Source organism: Oreochromis niloticus, linkage group LG9 (genome assembly GCF_001858045.2).
Source record: "Oreochromis niloticus isolate F11D_XX linkage group LG9, O_niloticus_UMD_NMBU, whole genome shotgun sequence".
Classification (NCBI taxonomy): domain Eukaryota; kingdom Metazoa; phylum Chordata; class Actinopteri; order Cichliformes; family Cichlidae; genus Oreochromis; species Oreochromis niloticus.
This window is the reverse complement of record NC_031974.2, coordinates 4,583,964-4,601,791: the sequence shown is the minus strand read 5'-3', so window position 1 is coordinate 4,601,791 and position 17,828 is coordinate 4,583,964. Positions and strand designations below refer to the sequence as shown.

The 17,828-nt window shown below is 41.1% G+C and overlaps 1 protein-coding gene across 1 annotated transcript; it reads right to left on the bottom strand.

Moving 5' to 3' along the window:
• Positions 1-16,204: 16,204 nt before the first annotated feature.
• LOC109197425 (uncharacterized) lies at positions 16,205-17,626 on the bottom strand. Its single transcript, XM_019352419.1, has 3 exons — positions 17,505-17,626; positions 16,364-17,110; positions 16,205-16,242 (listed from the first exon to the last, which is right to left on the bottom strand). The coding sequence occupies exons 2-3, from the start codon at positions 17,007-17,009 to the stop codon at positions 16,205-16,207; spliced, it is 684 nt and encodes a 227-aa protein (XP_019207964.1). The 5' UTR covers positions 17,010-17,110; positions 17,505-17,626.
• Positions 17,627-17,828: the final 202 nt, after the last annotated feature.

Genomic DNA, 17,828 nt, shown 5'->3' with positions numbered 1-17,828 from the left:
TTTAACCTATGTCGCCTCACCTTGAGGTTGGCAAATCACATTTTGGGGTCAAGTCTCTCAAGCATCTCTTTTTCAAATAACATCACAGCCAGGTGCTGGAGTCTGCTTTGACCCATGGTCCTTCTCAGCCAGGTATGGAGCTGAGTCAAGACACTAAAAGACCTTTCACAGCTACAGCTGCTAACTGGGTTTGTTAGGGCAACCTGAATAACAGTTTTCGGTTTGGGGAAGATCTGATTATACAGAATATTGTACAATGTTAACATATCTGGAATGGCACCAGCCTCACTCTTGAGCTTCAAAACGTTTTTCGCAACCGTGACTTCCTCTGACTGAAGTTCAATATGGTAATGCAGTGCCAGGGCTGACAACACAGTTTGTTTTGCAGATTCTGTATAGCAGCTTTTATATAGGGAGAACACAACTTCCAGATTGTATGAGTAAAATTAGTTGTTTTTTTTCTTTGCCAGTTTAACAGTTTCTTTTTTGTCTGTTAGTATTCCCTGTCTGATTTCTTACCTGGTTCTTCCTGATCTTGTACTTTCTCCTCATGTTCTCCTCTTTCCTCTCTCCCTCTTTCCACTGACAATCATACACAAATAGATCGTATTCAATTAGATTAAACAAATATATTATTAAGATCACTAATAAAAAAAAGTCCTCTCTCAGTGTACTTTCAACCAAAGGGCAACTAACCGAAATACATGTACATCTAATAACGGATATAAATATTGAAACACTGATTCAACATTATCCTTTATTGATGGATCATTTGATCTTACACTTGTACCTGAATGTGGCTCCTGTTTTTTTAAAAAAAAAAAACCCGTCCTCATATCCCTTAACAAATCAATTCAAATCAATTTATTTATATAGCACTTTTCACAGGATAAAAACCACAAAGTGCTTCACAGTAATATAAAACAGAAATACATAAAATACATTAATAATCAAACATACAGCACAAATCTAATTAAAAGCCAACCTAAATTAATGAGTCTTAAGCTGCCTTTAAGAAAAAAAAATACGATCAAGGCAACATAATGATGGTGGAAGTGAATTAACCTGGGGGCCACCGCTCTAAAAGATCTATCACCTCTGGTCTTAAAACGAGTTCGTGGGACTACCAACAGCCTTGGATTAGATGATCTCAGGCTGCGAAGTGAGCGTGGGGTTATAAAATATCAGAAATGTAGGCAAGGGGCATCGCAATTCAAAGCTTTAAAAGTCAGTACCAAGATTTTAAAATGAATTCTAAAATGTACTGGAAACCAGTGCAATAAACGTAACACTGGTGTAATGTGCTCTCTTTTTCGTGTCTTAGTTAAAAGCCTTGCATTATGAACCTGGCTGTCTCTATGTACACACACACACACACACACACACACACACACACAAACACACACACACACACACACACACACACACACACACACACACACACACACAGGAGTTATAAGGTTAATGGGCATCCAGTCAGTTAGCTAGTTAGTACCTTGGGTTCAATATCGGCACATGCACATATGACAAAATAACCAGTTTCTCTCATTACATTTCAAACAGGACAGTGGTAACAACAGTAGGTTATGGAGAATGTTAAGTTTTAATTTCAATGGGAGCAACAGGACGGTCAAATATCGCTGATTTTACTACAGAGCAGGATGGATTGTAGGGTAGCAAACATAGTCGGGAAACACGTTTTCAACACTGCAGGTTGACTGGGTGTCATGTTAAGCTTAAGCTTAAGCATCTTAAGCTAAAAAGAAACATGGCCTGACTCCTGCCTAACTATATAAAGAGTAACTGAAGGTTAAGCCAGGCACCTCCACCTCTCAGCCTCTATCGCTCTGGCAGCAGCGGTGCTAGAGCCAGAGAGCCGGAGATGGAACAAACCATTTTGGGAGGGGGGAGGGGTTATCTATACTTTTATTGTAAAAATGTTCCATCTCAATTACGTACTGTATGATTTTTATATTTTTAGTAGTGTATCCCACAAACAGCAAATATTGTCAAAAAAGTACGAAATCTTTGGGGGTGCTTTGATTCATTTTAGGGGTGCTTCAGCACCCCCAAAACTGGGCTAAAATCGCCCCTGGTTCTGACACTATTATGTTCTTTTTACTTCCTGTATAAACACCAGCTGGTGTGTGGGGGAAAACGTGTACTCATATTTTTTGTCTGGTCACAAGTGTTGGTGACAAAGTGGAGGTTGTTTCAGTGCTGTGTAGCCTTTGTAAGTAACTGCTCTTTCACTGAACATTCAGCTGCCATATTGCAAACAGTTTTTTTTTTCCAGCCAGGTACTTTCATGTGATGCAGCCTCCATGCTGTGCAAAGAACAAACAAAGCGATGCTCGGGTAGCCACACCCCCGGGATGGGCCATCACCGGCACACCTGCTCTCCATCGCAGTGATTACATGAAGAGCTACTTAACCCGGCGCTGACGGATGCTCCACGCCAGTCCGTTAATCACCTCACAGTGGTAACTAGGCTCCCATGAAAGCGTGCATGTACCTCTGGTTGGAACTGTGTTTAATCCGCCTACTTGTGTCCAGGTTTCGATCCGGCGTTCAGGGTCTGCCACCTGCCTGTCCTCCTGCTCAACTGGATCACTCGGTGCCTGGCCCTTTCACTATCTCCACGGACTTCCTGCTCACGGACTGCCACACTTCCCTTCTGAGCTCCCACGGTCCCACTCTATCGTAAGCCCGCTACTCTAACTCAGTCCTGATGTGTTTTCCCCGCTTCCCGGCTCCCTAGTAATCCTCTCCCCTTTCTATTGCAGCCTCCAAGTGCGTTGAGGCGACTGTTGTTGTGATTTTGCACTGTATAAATAAAATTGAATTGAATTGAATGTGTAGGGGTAAATAATGATTTGTATAAGCACTGTATACACACCAGCTACAGAATGATTCATACAGAATTAAAAAAAAAGTCTACAATTGGTTTTCCAGGTTCAAGAAAGTGACGGATACCACCAGAGCCAAAAAGAAGACTGAAGCAGCTTCTTTAAACAAGAGACATTTATAGAAGAAAAGATGAAGTGTTTATTTAAGAACAGACACTTAAAGGAGAAAAAGAGAGAAATCAGTAAAGTTGGAGATGATCCAATAAGTGAAGGAAAAACAGAAGAAGACACAAATTATGCATTTAAGTCACATGATGAAGAAGGTGAGGAAGATGTAAGAACAGGTTGCTGCTTCTTTCCCAGAAGGCCCTCCTGTAGAACATACCGCAGTGGAGCAGAGATTAGTTTAGGCGGCGATGATCATGATGGTGTCTGCTACAGGAATTTTTCAGTGCCCACAGAAAAACACTTTTCAGGCAATAAATGTGGATACAAGAATCCACATTCAACATTCAACTTTCTCTTTTGAAGAAGTCAAAAAGAAAGCAGAGCCGTAAACATCTAAGCCTCATTCCTTCTTCATTTGGGGCATACTACATCAGTGATGAAAACGGAACAGAGCTGAACACAGACGACGACAATGATGATGATGATGGTGTTTGCTACAGGAGTTTTTCACTACGTAAAGAAAAACAGATTTCAACTGATAAATGTCAATTTGAGATTTTAGATTCCCCATTACAGTACTGTGATTTAAGACCTCTTAGACATTCATCAAAGTTGAAAAAAAGGAGTGCAGAGTTTAGTATCACTGGCTCTTTTACTCCTGACTATGCTCAAGATCAAAAAGCAAGTAGAACAAGTATAGCAGGAGCTAAACCATTGTCTGTTGTTCATGAGATAAAAGATTTGCAAGAGAAACAAAACACATCTCACCAGTATACTGTAGGTAAATGTGGTGAAATTAAGTTTGGCTCCACAGACCTGACGGGCAAGACTTCATCACCCTGTAAATCCACTGGGTTGCCTAAATATAAAAGTGAAGGAACAATTAAAGAAGATGGTCACAGAGTTTCTTCTCCATGGATAAAAAACAAGTCAAGAGAAGCAGATCCTCCTGTCATGACTAAGAACATGTCATCAACCAATACCCTTTCACCGAGTTCTCATGTACAATTCTCCTCCACAAATTCCTGCTACTTGACTCATTCTCACAGCCTGTCTTCACTGACCAAAACACCAATCAAGAACTTGATACAAGCAGCAAGCTTACCTGACATGTGGTTAAAGGAGTTTACACCTGCCATCGCTGCTGATGGGTCAGATGATAAAACCTACCTGTTCCAGTGCTCCAGTGCAGGTCTGTACCAGTGCAGTGTGACAGGCCTGGTGTTTGTCATGACGGGAGAAGGAGACGTGGTTTACAGGACTGTCCCTTGGAACAGGAGGCTGCTGGCCCAACATCACAAGAAGCCTGCAGGACCCCTGTTTGACATCAAATGTCAGCAGCAGTCTGTGTTTCAGCTTCATCTCCCACACTGTGAGATCATCTCCACAGGTGGAGGTCAGTTCTTGCAGGTCGCTCATGTGAAGGATGAGGGCATCGAGTTCATTACCCCTCACCAGATAACAGAAAGTCATGTTGTTATAAACATCACAGGGTTTTCTGGTTATGGTAATGTCAAGGATGAAAACTCTCCCTGTGACCCAGTCCGAGCTTTGGTTCTGCTCTTCTACAAACCTCCAGTTGATCCTGATCTCACATTCTCCCTCAGTGTGTTGTTGTTGCCTCAAAATGTTGTTCTGCAGGATGTGCTGCACAGCAGGAAGGAACGAGATGTAGATGAGAGGTACATAGACACATCTCCTCACTGTAAACTGCATCCAAAGCAGGTTTACACTCTGTCTGCTGTTCCTGAAGATGACTCTGTCCTAGTTCAGCCAATAGAGGCCGAATTTCATGAAGAGTACTATCACAACTACTTCCCTTCCTTCCAGGTGATTTTAAAGAAAATCATGAAAACTATTATGATGACTCTTACCGACAGCACCAGTTCCCACAGCGTGTGGAAAAGAGCAGTTTACCTGTCCTCTTCTGGAGTAAAAAAGTGCCGTGATTCAGTGCCTTGGAATCTCTCTCCCGATGAGAGGCTGTTAAATGTGCGGAGCGGCTTCATCGATGGGATATCAGAACCTGTTCTTAACAGCTTGCTGGACAAACTGCTGGAGAAAAAGGTGATAATTGATGCTGAGTTGGAGGCAGGCATCATGCAAAACAGAAGTGACAGAGCTCGTTTTGTTATTGACATTGTTAGAAAGAAAGGTGAAGCTGCCAGTTCACAGATGATTGAGGTTCTCTGTTACCTTGATTCATACTTCTGCAAAAGTCTTAGATTGATCTGATTCATCTATGCAAATTATGCAAGTCAGCAAACAGTAAACAATTTTTAAATGATTGGTAGTAGAATAGAATAGAATTCAACTTTATTGTCATTGCACGTCACAAGTACAAGTTACAAAATGCAGTTTGCATCAATCTAGAAAGTGTTTTAGCCATGATATACATCTATTACAAATTATATATTAGCAATACACATATGTCTGTCTATCCACACACACACACACACACACACACACACACACACACATAACACACAGACACTGTAATCTTTGTTTGTATGCAGACGTCATATGTTAATGAACAAATGCATACTCATGTAACCTAAATAAAGAGCAGTGTTAACGGACGAGAACAACTAAGGTCAAGCGAAGGAACGGCGTTTCTCTCCCGACCACGAGAAACATTAAAGAACTTGCCTGCTTGGTGTCTGATGCTTTTTGCTGTGGAACTGAATTAGCTTGAACATTCCAGCGAAATTTTCTTTTCGTGAACTAAATAGTTTTTTATTGTGCATTAATTTTTATGTGAAGAACTTGATGTTTTTTTTTCCCTTTGTTGAAAAATCTAAAGTATGTGATGTCTGATTCAGTAAGAGGAGTAGCTGTTAGAATCCCTGACAATGCACTGCTTTAAATGGAGAACATCTTGGGGGATGGCTGTTATGAGGAAAAGCAGCCCAGAAACTTTACCAGCGGCACACATCTTTGCGTACCTCAACTTTTATTCTTTTACTTAAGATACTCTGCCAAGGAAAATATACTTTTCCTTGGTTAGGTTTAGGGATTAAAGATCTGATATAAACTATCATATTATCATATTAAAATTTGGGACACATTGTTAATAGTGGACCTTTGATTCATTGGGTGTTTTGGCCATTATTACTAGGCACCCTTATCCAAGGAGACCCTGCCAGGGTTGATCAGGCCCCAGATTGTGAGACTGATTTATGTTAAAATTTTTATTTCTTCTTCTTCTTCTTCCTGCTGTTTAGTTGTCTACAGTTTATTCTATTTATTCACTGCAACTAATAAATCTTACCTCTTTAACATTTAAGGAGCCTCATTTTTTTCAAATGGACAGAGAAGGTGATAGAGAGAAATAAGACAAGTAAGATAGATAAGTTTTAAGAAAGCAGAGAGGGGAGCCTGTCTTATGTTTTACTCTTTTGGCACCCTCTGTTGAGGCAGGCCCACCAGGTCGATCAATCCTGGGCTTGTGCATCACGGTTAGCTGACTGCCTTAGCTGCCCAACTGATGTCAGCCCTTTTAAGCCAGTGACTGGTCTTCTTAGCAGTGTTAGCCAATTCTCTTAAAGCCTGCCGTTGCGCCTGTCCTCTGATCCAAATCTATCTAAGCAGTTTTGCTGTTGTACTGGCAACAAAGCCCCTGCATCCCACTTCCACTGGGCGCACCTTTCAGCCTCTTTCTTCTGTCATAGCTGCCAAGTTTGCATACCGCACCTTCTTACGCTCAAATGCTTCCTCAGTTGCTTCCCCACATGGTACTGTCAGCTCAATGACATATGCAAGTTTTTGGGCGTTAGACCAAAGGACGAGGTCTGATCGCATAGTAGTTGTTACAATCTCTGTGGGAAAATTTAGCCTCTGATCCAAGTCCACTTGCATCTGCCCTGGCAACCTTCAGCGGGTCCTGAACTTTAAAGGCTAAGCATCAAGTGCACAAAGCACTGACAAGCCTACCCCCAACAGGAAACTAATCCCCACCCAGGATTATTCCGAAAATACAAAAGGCAAAATAAAAAATGAGTGCCTGAAGGAGGAGCTTACGCTCAGCTAGACACTCCCCTTTCCTAACTGGAGAGAGAGCGCAGCAGAAACCATACAACTAAACAGGCCACCTGCAAACAACTCACTAAAACTCAATTGGTGTTCCTTCCATCCATATCCCGGACGAGCCCATAAAATTGTTACGTCCCCCCCGAAGGGGTCTAGGCGTGCGAGTGAGGGGACCAGTAACAAACAGGTCCAGAACAGAATGAAAGGAAAACAGACAGAGGTGTTTTTAGTAAATAAAATAGTCTCTATTATAGAGATGCTTAACATAAAGAGCCGGCAACGCCATTTTACCAATAACACTTAGACAAAGGAAAAAGGTTGCAACAACAAAGAACACAACAACAAAACAAGAAACTCCACACCATGAGGAGGCACTTCCAGGGGCCACAAGCTCACCCTGTCACTAGCAACAACAAATGTTATATACAACTGATTAAGAAAATACAAAAGTCCAACTTAGTCAGAAAAAGAATTGCACGTGTGAGGGTTTGATCAGCTGCAGAAGTCTTTGTTGAAGGAGCTGCTCAGTGCTGTCACAGTCTCATGCATGGGGTGGGAGATGTTGTCCAACAGGGATGACAGCTTAGCCACCATTCTCCTGTCACTCACCACCTCCACTGGGTCCAGAGGGCATCCTAGAACAGAGCTGGCCCTTCGGATCAGCCTGTTCAGTCTCTTCCTGTCCCCAGCAGAGATGTTGCTGCCCCAGCAGACCACACCGTAAAAGATGGCTGAGGCCACCACAGAGTCATAGAAGGTCTTCAGGAGTGGGCCCTCCACTCCAAACGACCTGAGTCTCCGCAGCAGGTACAGCCTGCTCTGCCCTTTCCTGTAGAGGGCGTCTGAATTATGAGTCCAGTCCAGTTTGCTGTTCAGATGAACACCAAGGTACCTGTAGCTGTCCACAGCCTCGATGTCCATACCTTGGATGTTCAGTGGTTGCAGTGGAGGATGTTTGTGCCTGCGGAAGTCTACCACCAGCTCCTTGGTTTTACTGGCGTTGATCTGGAGGTAGTTCAGCTGGCACCAGTCCACAAAGTCTTGAGTCAGTCCTCTGTACTCCTTGTCGTCCCCATCAGTGATGAGGCCGACTATTGCAGAGTCATCAGAGAACTTCTGCAGGAAGCACTGGGTGGAGTTGTGGGAGAAGTCTGCAGTGTAGATGGTGAAGAGGAACGGAGCCAGAACCGTTCCCTGTGGGGCCTCCGTACTGCAGACGACCCTGTCCGACACACAGCCCTGAGTCCTCACATACTGTGGTCGGTCGGTGAGGTAGTCCAAAATCCAGGTAGTGAGGTGATGGTCCACTCCTGAATTCTCCAGCTTGTCCTTCAGGACTGTGGGAAGAATACTGTTGAAGGCACTGGAGAAATCAAAGAACATGATTCTCACAGTGCTCCCAGCGGTCTCCAGGTGAGTTAGAGAACGATGTAGGAGGTGAATGAAAGCATCATCCGCTCCAATGCCAGGTTGGTAGGCAAACTGAAGTGGGTCCAGCGATGAGCTCACCAGGCGCCGAAGCTGAGCCAGGACCAACTGCTCCATGGTCTTCATCAGGTGGGATGTCAGAGCCATCGGCCTGTAGCTGTTGAGGTTCTTGGGGCGTGAAGTCTTTGGCACTGGAACAACACAGGAGGTTTTCCAGAGCTGTGGGACTCTTCCCAGCCTCAGGCTCAGGTTGAAGAGGTGCTCCATCACCCCACACAGTTGGTCGACGCAGGACCTGACGACCCTTGAGCTGATGCCATCCGGACCCGCTGCTTTCTTGGCTTTAATCCTCGTCAGTTCAGTCATAACCTGGGTGGTTGAGAGAGACAGGCTGGAGCCTTGTGTTGAATGTGTATTGGATGCTGTTGTTGGGGGTTGGGAGGAGTGAGCAGGGTGAATAGAGGAGGTGTGAAGTGTCTGAGGTGTCAGAGGTGGAACAGCAGCAGTGGGGGTGGGTGAGTCTGCAGCCGATGTTGGAGACTGCCTCATGGATGAATCAAATCTGTTGAAGAAATGATTCAGTTCATTTGAGTTCTGATGTTTGTGGCCTGAGATGGCTCTGAGGCCTCTCCAGACTTCACCAACGTTGTTTTGCTGAAGCTGGTTCGCCATCCTCTGCCTGTAGTTGTCCTTCCCATTCCTTATCAGTCCCCTCAACTCTCTCTGCACCCTTTTTAACTCCTCTTTGTCTCTGGATTTGAAGGCCCTCCTCTTCTGCTTTAGGACAACTTTAATTTCTGGGGTAATCCAAGGTTTGTTGTTGGAGAAACACCGCACAGTCCTGGTAGGTTCGGTGTTATCCACACAGAAATTAATATAGTCAGTAATGCATATAGTAAGACTGTCGATGTCCTTTCCGTGGTCATCACAGATCACCTCCCACACAGTCGACTCAAAACAATTTAAGAGCCTCCTCGCTCTCCTCCGACCAGCTCTGTACTGTGCGGGTGGCTGGTGGCTCCCTGCGCACTAAGGGCTCATACACAGGGACAAGGTGCACCAGGTTGTGATCAGATCTGACCAGGGGAGGGAGAGGTGATGAACTGTATGCCTCTTCAGCATTGGCATACAGTAAGTCCAGTGTTTTATTGTCTCTGGTTAGACAGGTCACATACTGGGTGAAGGTGGGCAGTGTGGAGTCCAGTGAGACATGATTAAAGGCCCCTGATATTATGAGGAGGGCTCTCCACACAGTCTTCATTTATAAAGTGTTTTACAAACCCCAACATTTACAGTTCACAGTTTGATTTTTCCATTTCAGTGCATGTAACCAAAAAATGAAAAAGCATTTTCTGCTTAAAAGACAGAGCGTGAAAGTGGGCAGCATATCCTTGGTTTCTGAACTTAAAACTCAATTGTTGCAGCCAGTTACAGCAAAACAATTGACTGATTTTTAGTCTCTTTGTACTCAACTGAGTTATTGGTGCTGTTACTAGTTAGCTAACCAAAAAACAAAAAGGCAGGGCAACTTTCTTATCTCCAAAATTCCAACTACGACAGATGGTTTTCCATCAGAACAAGACAATCAGGCAGTTTTCCATCCCACCGATTACAAGACAGCTGATGAAGCTTTATCTATTAGATAAGCTTGATTTAAACTGATTGCCAAAGTTGTGTATAGTCAATGTTTGCAGTTCAAAGAAAATGGCAGTCTGGCACGTGCTTTACTGTCAACAGAGTCACAGAGATATAGACAGATTTTTAATCTGACCTGAAAATAAATCTGTAAGTGGTCTGTTTTATATTGACCACAGGATGACAGTAAAAGAGGTTAAGGACACAAAATAGCAAACTTACATCTAACTGTGATTTCATATTTTGGATGAACATATACAGAAGAAATTACTTTCCTCTGAGGTTTGACAGGAACTTTATGAATGAGGAAAGGGATCAGGGAGGAGTCAGAGAGAAACTCAGAGTTTAGTGAAGTAAACCTGCCAGCACTCAGGTTTAATTCACAGGTTCTGTTACCCAAATAACTGACTCATGTCAGGGTTAATAAACTCAGAGAGAAGAAACAGCTGGGTAACAACAGTCAAGACAATCAAGTTAGAAACTAGATAAAAGTGAGACAATAGCTGAAAATTTTAAGATATTTTCAGTTATTTTCTATTTTATAGATCCCTTAGAAACTCAAAACCTTGGACTCAAGTGGAGAGTTAAACATAAGTTATGATACTAGGAGTACTATACACAACAGGAGAGACACTTCAGTGACAAACAGCAAAAACAGTAAAGAGTAACTTTAGTGCCTCAGATACCGTCATGGTATCCGTGGCACTTCATGAAGACCTTTTATTTTATTATTTACATTTTCCCTCTCGGTCATATATTTCGAAAATATAATATAAATTTTCACTGTTGTGCCAAAGCCACCCAGCTCTACATTTCTTCTAAGCTCAATTCATCCCTCCCACCTACTTCCCTCTTAAACTGTCTTATTGAGATTAGATCCTGGCTGTCCTCCAATTTTCTTAAAATAAACAATAATAAAACAGAGGTTTTACTTGTTGGTACAGCCTCTTATCCAAATCCCACAGTTTTTCCATTAACATTGAACGTTCTCCCACCTTTTCCTCCCCTTAGGTTAAGAGTTTGGGTGTCATACTTGATAATACTCTCTCATTCGAATCTTACATTGATTACATAACCCCTTCTGCATACTTCCACTTACGTAATATTAACTGACTTGGCCCCTTCCTTACTCTCTATGCTGCTGCCTTCCTGTCGATAGTTTTATTACGTTGCATACTGATTCTCTTTGGTGCTGATTTTATTTTGTTGTCAAGTTCTGTTTTGCGATTTTAACTTATTTTATTTATTTTATGACTATTGTTTCTTTTATTAACTTTGTTCTTTTGAAAGGTGCCCTCAAATAACATGTTTTATTATTATTATTATTATTATTATTATTATTATCATTAACACAACAGCTTCTCACTAACAGTATGATTATACATAACAGGAGACGTCATCGTTTTTCTTTCAGTTTCATTCATAAGTAACATGATTTTTTATATTTTCACTGTGAAACTAAAAAGGAAAATATGTTAATTAGCGTCTGTATTTTTATTGTAAATTTTTTTTTATCATTTTTTGTTTGTTTTTCATTCATTATGCAAAAAACAAAAAACAAACCTGCAAAAACATATCATGATGGCGATGATGGTGGTGGTAGGAACATATGTTTAAGATTACCGTAAACAGAAACTTTTTGTAATACCTAACTTGCACATAAAGAATAAAGATGGATGAGTAAAAATAACTTCTTTGTTCCTGAAAGTCTTTATTATTATTCTTTATTCTTTTTACAAAGCTTACAGAGCAAAGTCATAACTTGGACAGGTGCAGCTGGGAGATCAAGTCAAATTACAGCTTTACTCAAAACATAATTCTGGAGAATTTAAAAAACATTCGTGGAAAGCAGAAATCAAAAATCGAGTCCAAATATTTTTAAATATTATAATAATTTTTAATTCTCGAATGTACAGTTCAAACTCTCATTTTTAATTTTATTCCTATTTGTCTTCTCTTTTATTAAAATCCAGGTTTAAACAATCACTTTACATAGTTCATGGTTGTTTGTGACATAAACATTTCATTATTTTACTTCAAATCACGTCTTCTTATTGAAAAAGTGATGACATTCTCCCTTTTTGCTGGTGAACAGACCGCACGTGTATACACCGTCACGCAGAAGTACAGACTGTGACGTTAAGTCACGTGACGATGTCTCGTGTTCTTCGCGGAAACCAGTGGAAATTGCATTTCAAAAGAAATTTGCATGAACCTCTGCTCCGAGGTGTGGTTCAAAACTCCCAAGTCACGTGACAATGGTTAATGGCTAATGGTTTTGCATGTTTTATCACAGCTTCAATGCCTGGCCTACCTGCTGCTTCGGGCAGCAAATCAGTTGTTTGGTTTGGAACTTGTTATTACTGAAATTACTGAATGTTTATCCCAAGCAGACACATGTGCCAGTATAAAACTCAGCACGCCTGATGTTTTTAGTTTCTTTTTATGGTTGTCCCTCACTTTTTCAGCTGCACCTTTCCTCCACTTCCACCCTTCGTTTTTTATACAACCGTCGTGAGCGCACAGCAAAGACAGGTGAGGGCCTGGTGGCATTCACTGCTTGTACAGCTGGTGTGCAGCGGCCCTTCAGGCTGCAACATAGGATCAAAAGTGCGTCCGCCCACCGGTAATCTATGACAAAGTCCTATCTATGTATATTCTTCTCCAATTAATTCACCCCTGGTCCGTTTTACTTGATAAATCACTAATTTCATCTGCAGCAACAACACACTGAGGACAGATCTGGGATCAAGATCAAATGTGGGTTTGTAGAAGAGCAGAACCAAAGCTTGGACTGGGTCACAGGGAGAGTCTTGATCCCTGAAAATACCATAACCACAAAACCCTGCGATGTTTATAAGAACATGAGTTTCTGTTATCTGGTGAGGGGTAATAAATTTGATGCCCTCATCCTTCACATGAGCGACCTGCAAGGACCGACCTCCACCTGTGGAGATGAGCTCACAGTGTGGGAGATGAAGCTGACACACAGACTGCTGCTGACATTTGATGTCAAACAGGGGTCCTGCAGGCTTCTTGTGGTGTTGTGTCAGCTGCCTCATGTACCAAGGGACAGTCCTGTAAACCACGTCTCCTTCTCCCTTCATTAAAAACACCAGGTCGGTCACACTGCACTGGTACAGACCTGCACAGGAGCACTGGAACAGGCAGGTTTCATCATCAGACTCATCAGCACTAATGTCAAGGATAAGTTCATATTTCTATCCTCATACATTTTTTTTATTTGAAAATGTTAATATTTATTGAACCATTGTCATGGTCAATGTTTAAAAAAACTTAAAGGTGAAGCCAGGTCAGGTCTGTGAAAACAAAGAAATGTTCAACCACGTACTGCATTTGAAATGTGTCCCATAATAAATAATAAATTCCTTTTGTCTTTCAAAAATGTGAAACTGTCACGTCATTAACATATAGAAACCTTGCTTGTAGTGAAATGAAACTGACTGTTAAAATCAAAACTGTGCACTAAAGTGAAAGAGCCACATAGATGGACATTCGTGGTGGAAACCAGACGATGGCCAATCATGCATGCTTGGTCCTGGGTCTTAGGCAAAGCTTTTGACTTTCTGTTGCTTCATGATTTCTTTCAGGTTTTGTGAAGGGTTTGTGTTCCAGTTCTATATTGTTTTTCTTCTTTTTTTTCTTATGTTATTCTGCTGCTTTGGAGCCTGTGTTATTTGGGGTCATCCTAAAGTTTCTGAAGAAGAAAAAAGATTCTGAGTTCATCTGATTATCAGGAGAAGGAAGCAGGTGGGAGAATTTCATAGTTTTTTGGGGAGTTGAAACTGAATCAAAACTGCTTTCAGGATCTTAATGGGACAGTTTGAGCTCTTCTTGGCAAAGTTGAGACCACATCTGACAAGGCAGAGAAATATTTTCAGAGACGATCTTGAGCAGCATCTTGCTGTGTGTCTGATATAATTAGTGTTATTTATGTGTTATTTAACTGTTTCTTCTCCTTGTAAATTCAGTGTTGATGCACATTTTGATTCATGAGAGCACTTGTGCAGTGAGCTGATTGGTGAGATCTGTTAACCTGGGAAACTCGAGCTTGGTCCAAAAAATAAATGCTGCAAATTCATCCAGTGAAATCAGGCAGCCGGTGTAAACGGCTGCACGAAGAACAAATCATTTTGTGAGGTTTTGTTAAGTAAATTTATGTCATTTGATACACAACACAGTGTTTATGAGGATTATAGAGCTACTTATGTACCCATTTTATTTTTACATTTGATGGTTACATGTTTTGATATTTACGTTTACATATTTGAATGTTTACATGCACTTTCAAAGCAATAATAAGTACGTACTGAATGCTGCAGTTACCTGAGTCTGGGATTTCCTGGCTTCTGATTTGCTGGGGAAGTCTCATGGGGGCTGCACACAGGAAGTGTTGTTTTTGTTTTGTGGAGATTAAAGGTGCTGCTAAGAAAGTTATCAATCTTCATGTTGCTGTTTCTAATAGTTCAGATTCAGAACCACATAACGAACCGCCTGAAATGTTCACATGGGTGCAGTGTGTGAAGGCCTTCAGTGTCACTTTGAGGAAAATCAACCAAACTTCTTTACATAGAAGAAAAATCCACAAGTAAATCCTGTTCTTTCTTTTTTAATTTCAGGGCAATTGATTCAGATAAAGCATTTAGTACTCGAAACAAGTTGGATTCAAGTCAAATTTACTGTGAATAGTGAATCATAAAGTGAACAAATGCAAAATATTTTTTACAACAATAAACAATCACATCAGATAATTTGGGGCCAACAAGATCAAATTCCTGCTGTTTTTTTAACCTCATTAAGAAACAACGCAGTCGGTGAGATGGACGCAGGATAGATCAAATACATACAGATACGTCTGGAAATTACCGGACAATAACAATTTTAGTTTCTGTTTTTAGCTGAAACACATTAAAGTTGCAAATATGTGTTTAATATTATGTTTGCTTTTAATTATGGGAGTTAAAAAAACAAAAATTATGGATTAACTGGTAGACATTTTTATACAATCTTGTATTTCACATTAACAATTCTGTTAAAAGCTGTTTCTAATCACGCAGATAAAATGTGGCGTTAGTTTGGTGTTGCAATTTCTTTTACTCACTATATGCAGTCAAAGGAAATCTCAGATTAAACTAAAGATATTATTATTATATGTTCATTATTACTATCAACCATGTAACATTAATATTAATAGCCAGTTTCAGTCTGAAGAAAAAGGCTGGATCCAACTTTGCTTAAAGATCAAAAAGAGCTGGAGCAGTGCTGTTTCCATCAAACTAAGATGGAGAGAATGAAAGATGGAGTCACTGCGATACACAGGTATATGTATTCCAGTGACACAGGATCACTTTTGATTATTGATGTTGTAACTAACGCCTGAAAAAAATTCATAGAGATTTGCCAGATGCCTTAAATCAGCCCAAGGTGCTCACAGAAGAAGAAGTCAAGCTCACACAGAGACTCAATCATCTGTGAAGTGGCACGTTCACCTTTGTTCCTCACAGTGTCGATAACAAAACGAGCTCTGTCGCTTTTGTTTGGCATTACGTTTGCTTCCTCCCTCTCAGCATCAGTTATCACCTTGTTCTCCAGCAGTGTGTCGAGCAGACTGCTGAGAACAGGTCCTGATATCCCATCAATAAATGACCTCCGTATATTTAACAGCCTCTCATTTGGAGGGAGACTCACTATTCTCATTCTGTTGGGCAAAAGACAAACCTCACTTTTCCAGACACAGCTGGAGCTGTTCTGGTGTGTCAGACTCAGGTTAACATCTGTAATGTCTCTTTTGAAAATCACCTGGAATGATGGAACTGAGCTGTTAAAATACTCCTCATGAAACTCTGCTTCATTTGGTTGAACTACAATCAGGTCATCATCAGGAACAGTGGACAGAGTGTAAACCTGATTTGGAAACAGACTACATCTCGAAGGTGTGTCTATGTACATCTCTTCACCATTTAATTCCTTCCTGGTGCGCAAAACATGACGAATCACTACATTCCTCGGCAACAACAACACACTGAGGACAGACCTCGGATGAGAATCAACTAGAGGTTTGTAGAAGAGGAAAATCAAAGCTTTGACTGGGCCAGGGAGAGAAGTGTCATCTCTGAAAATACCATAACAAGAAAACCCTGTGATGTTTATAACAACATGAGTTTCTGTTATCTGGTGAGGGGTAATACACTCAATGCCCTCGTCATCCACATGAGCGACCTCCAAGAACCGACCTCCACCTGTGGAGATGATCTCACAGTGTGGAAGATGAAGCTGACACACAGACTGCTGCTGACATTTGATGTCAAACAGGGGTCCTGCAGGCTTCTTGTGGTGTCGGGTCAGTAGCCTCATGTTCCAAGGGACAGTCCTGTAAACCACGTCTCCTTCTGCCTTCATGTCAAACACCAGGCCGGTCACACTGCACTGGTACAGACCTGCACAGGAGCACTGGAACAGGTAGGTTTCATCATCAGACCCATCAGCACTGATGTCAGGGGTAAACTCCTTTAACCTCATGTCAGGTGAGCTTGCTGCTAATGGTTTTGATTGCCATATAACAGTTTCTTTCTCCATAACTTCATCGTCACCGATATTGCAGTGATGACTATTTAATTTAATGCGTGGAGACAGCCTAGAAGAGGACCATATTCTGTATGGGAAGAGACGTGATCCCAAGACAGGAGAGTTGTCTGGTAGGATTTGAGATGGCCTTCTGGAAACGGAGGAGCAGTCTCCTCCTACAGGATCCTCCATGTCTTTACCATGTGAGCGATTTCCTTCTCCTGCTTCTGCAGATCTTTGACTGGGTAGTTCATATTTAACTTTTTGCAATTCTTTCACTTTTCTTTTCTTTACTGAGAAAATGTTTTTAAACATCTTATTTCTTGTTTCTTCTGGTTTAATGTATGCCTTTTACAATGTCTTTAACGATGTGTTTTATAGTCTTCCGTTGAGCTCTGTTGATATTCTTCAGTTTCCTGTTTCCAGAAAAATACATTTGAATTAAGTTTTAACTTTAATGTTCAAAAAGGTTTTTAACACATTTAGTATTAAATAATTCCTAATGTTATTAATAATTTTCATTTTCCCCTTTAGCTTTTCAAAGGAAATTTGCATATAACATGCAGGTGTGGGTTTTAAATTTTCAGAACTGAAAAAAAGAAATAAATTGTCATTTAACTGACCCTGGCCTTTAATAAGAGACACATATAAATTTAACACATTTTTCACATTTCACACTTATACATTGTGACACTAAAATAAAGTTTATTCTCAGAAAGCCTTTCTTGCTGTTCACATTTAAATTGCGTTTGTAAAATTGTAGACTATTCTAATGAAAATGCTAAAAATTTGTTTCCATCATATCGTTACCTGGTGTTTGCCTTTGTAGGACGGATTCAGTTCTGCTTTTCTTTCTTCACTGGGATCGTTCACTGCACCAGACGGTACTTCAGTGGAATTTTCCTTTAGAATGACATTAGCGACATCAGACTTCTAAATATAATCTACAAGATGGAAACTAGTTTTGTTTCCTCTGTTTATGACAAACTCCATGGACCCACCCTTATCTTTCTGACGTAGCTTCAGACAGATGGGCAGACAGACACTGATGATAATGTAAAGAATGAGCAGGGCTGCAGTGAGTCACACTGAGGACCTACAGACTCATAACCTTCATACCTTACTAACACCATG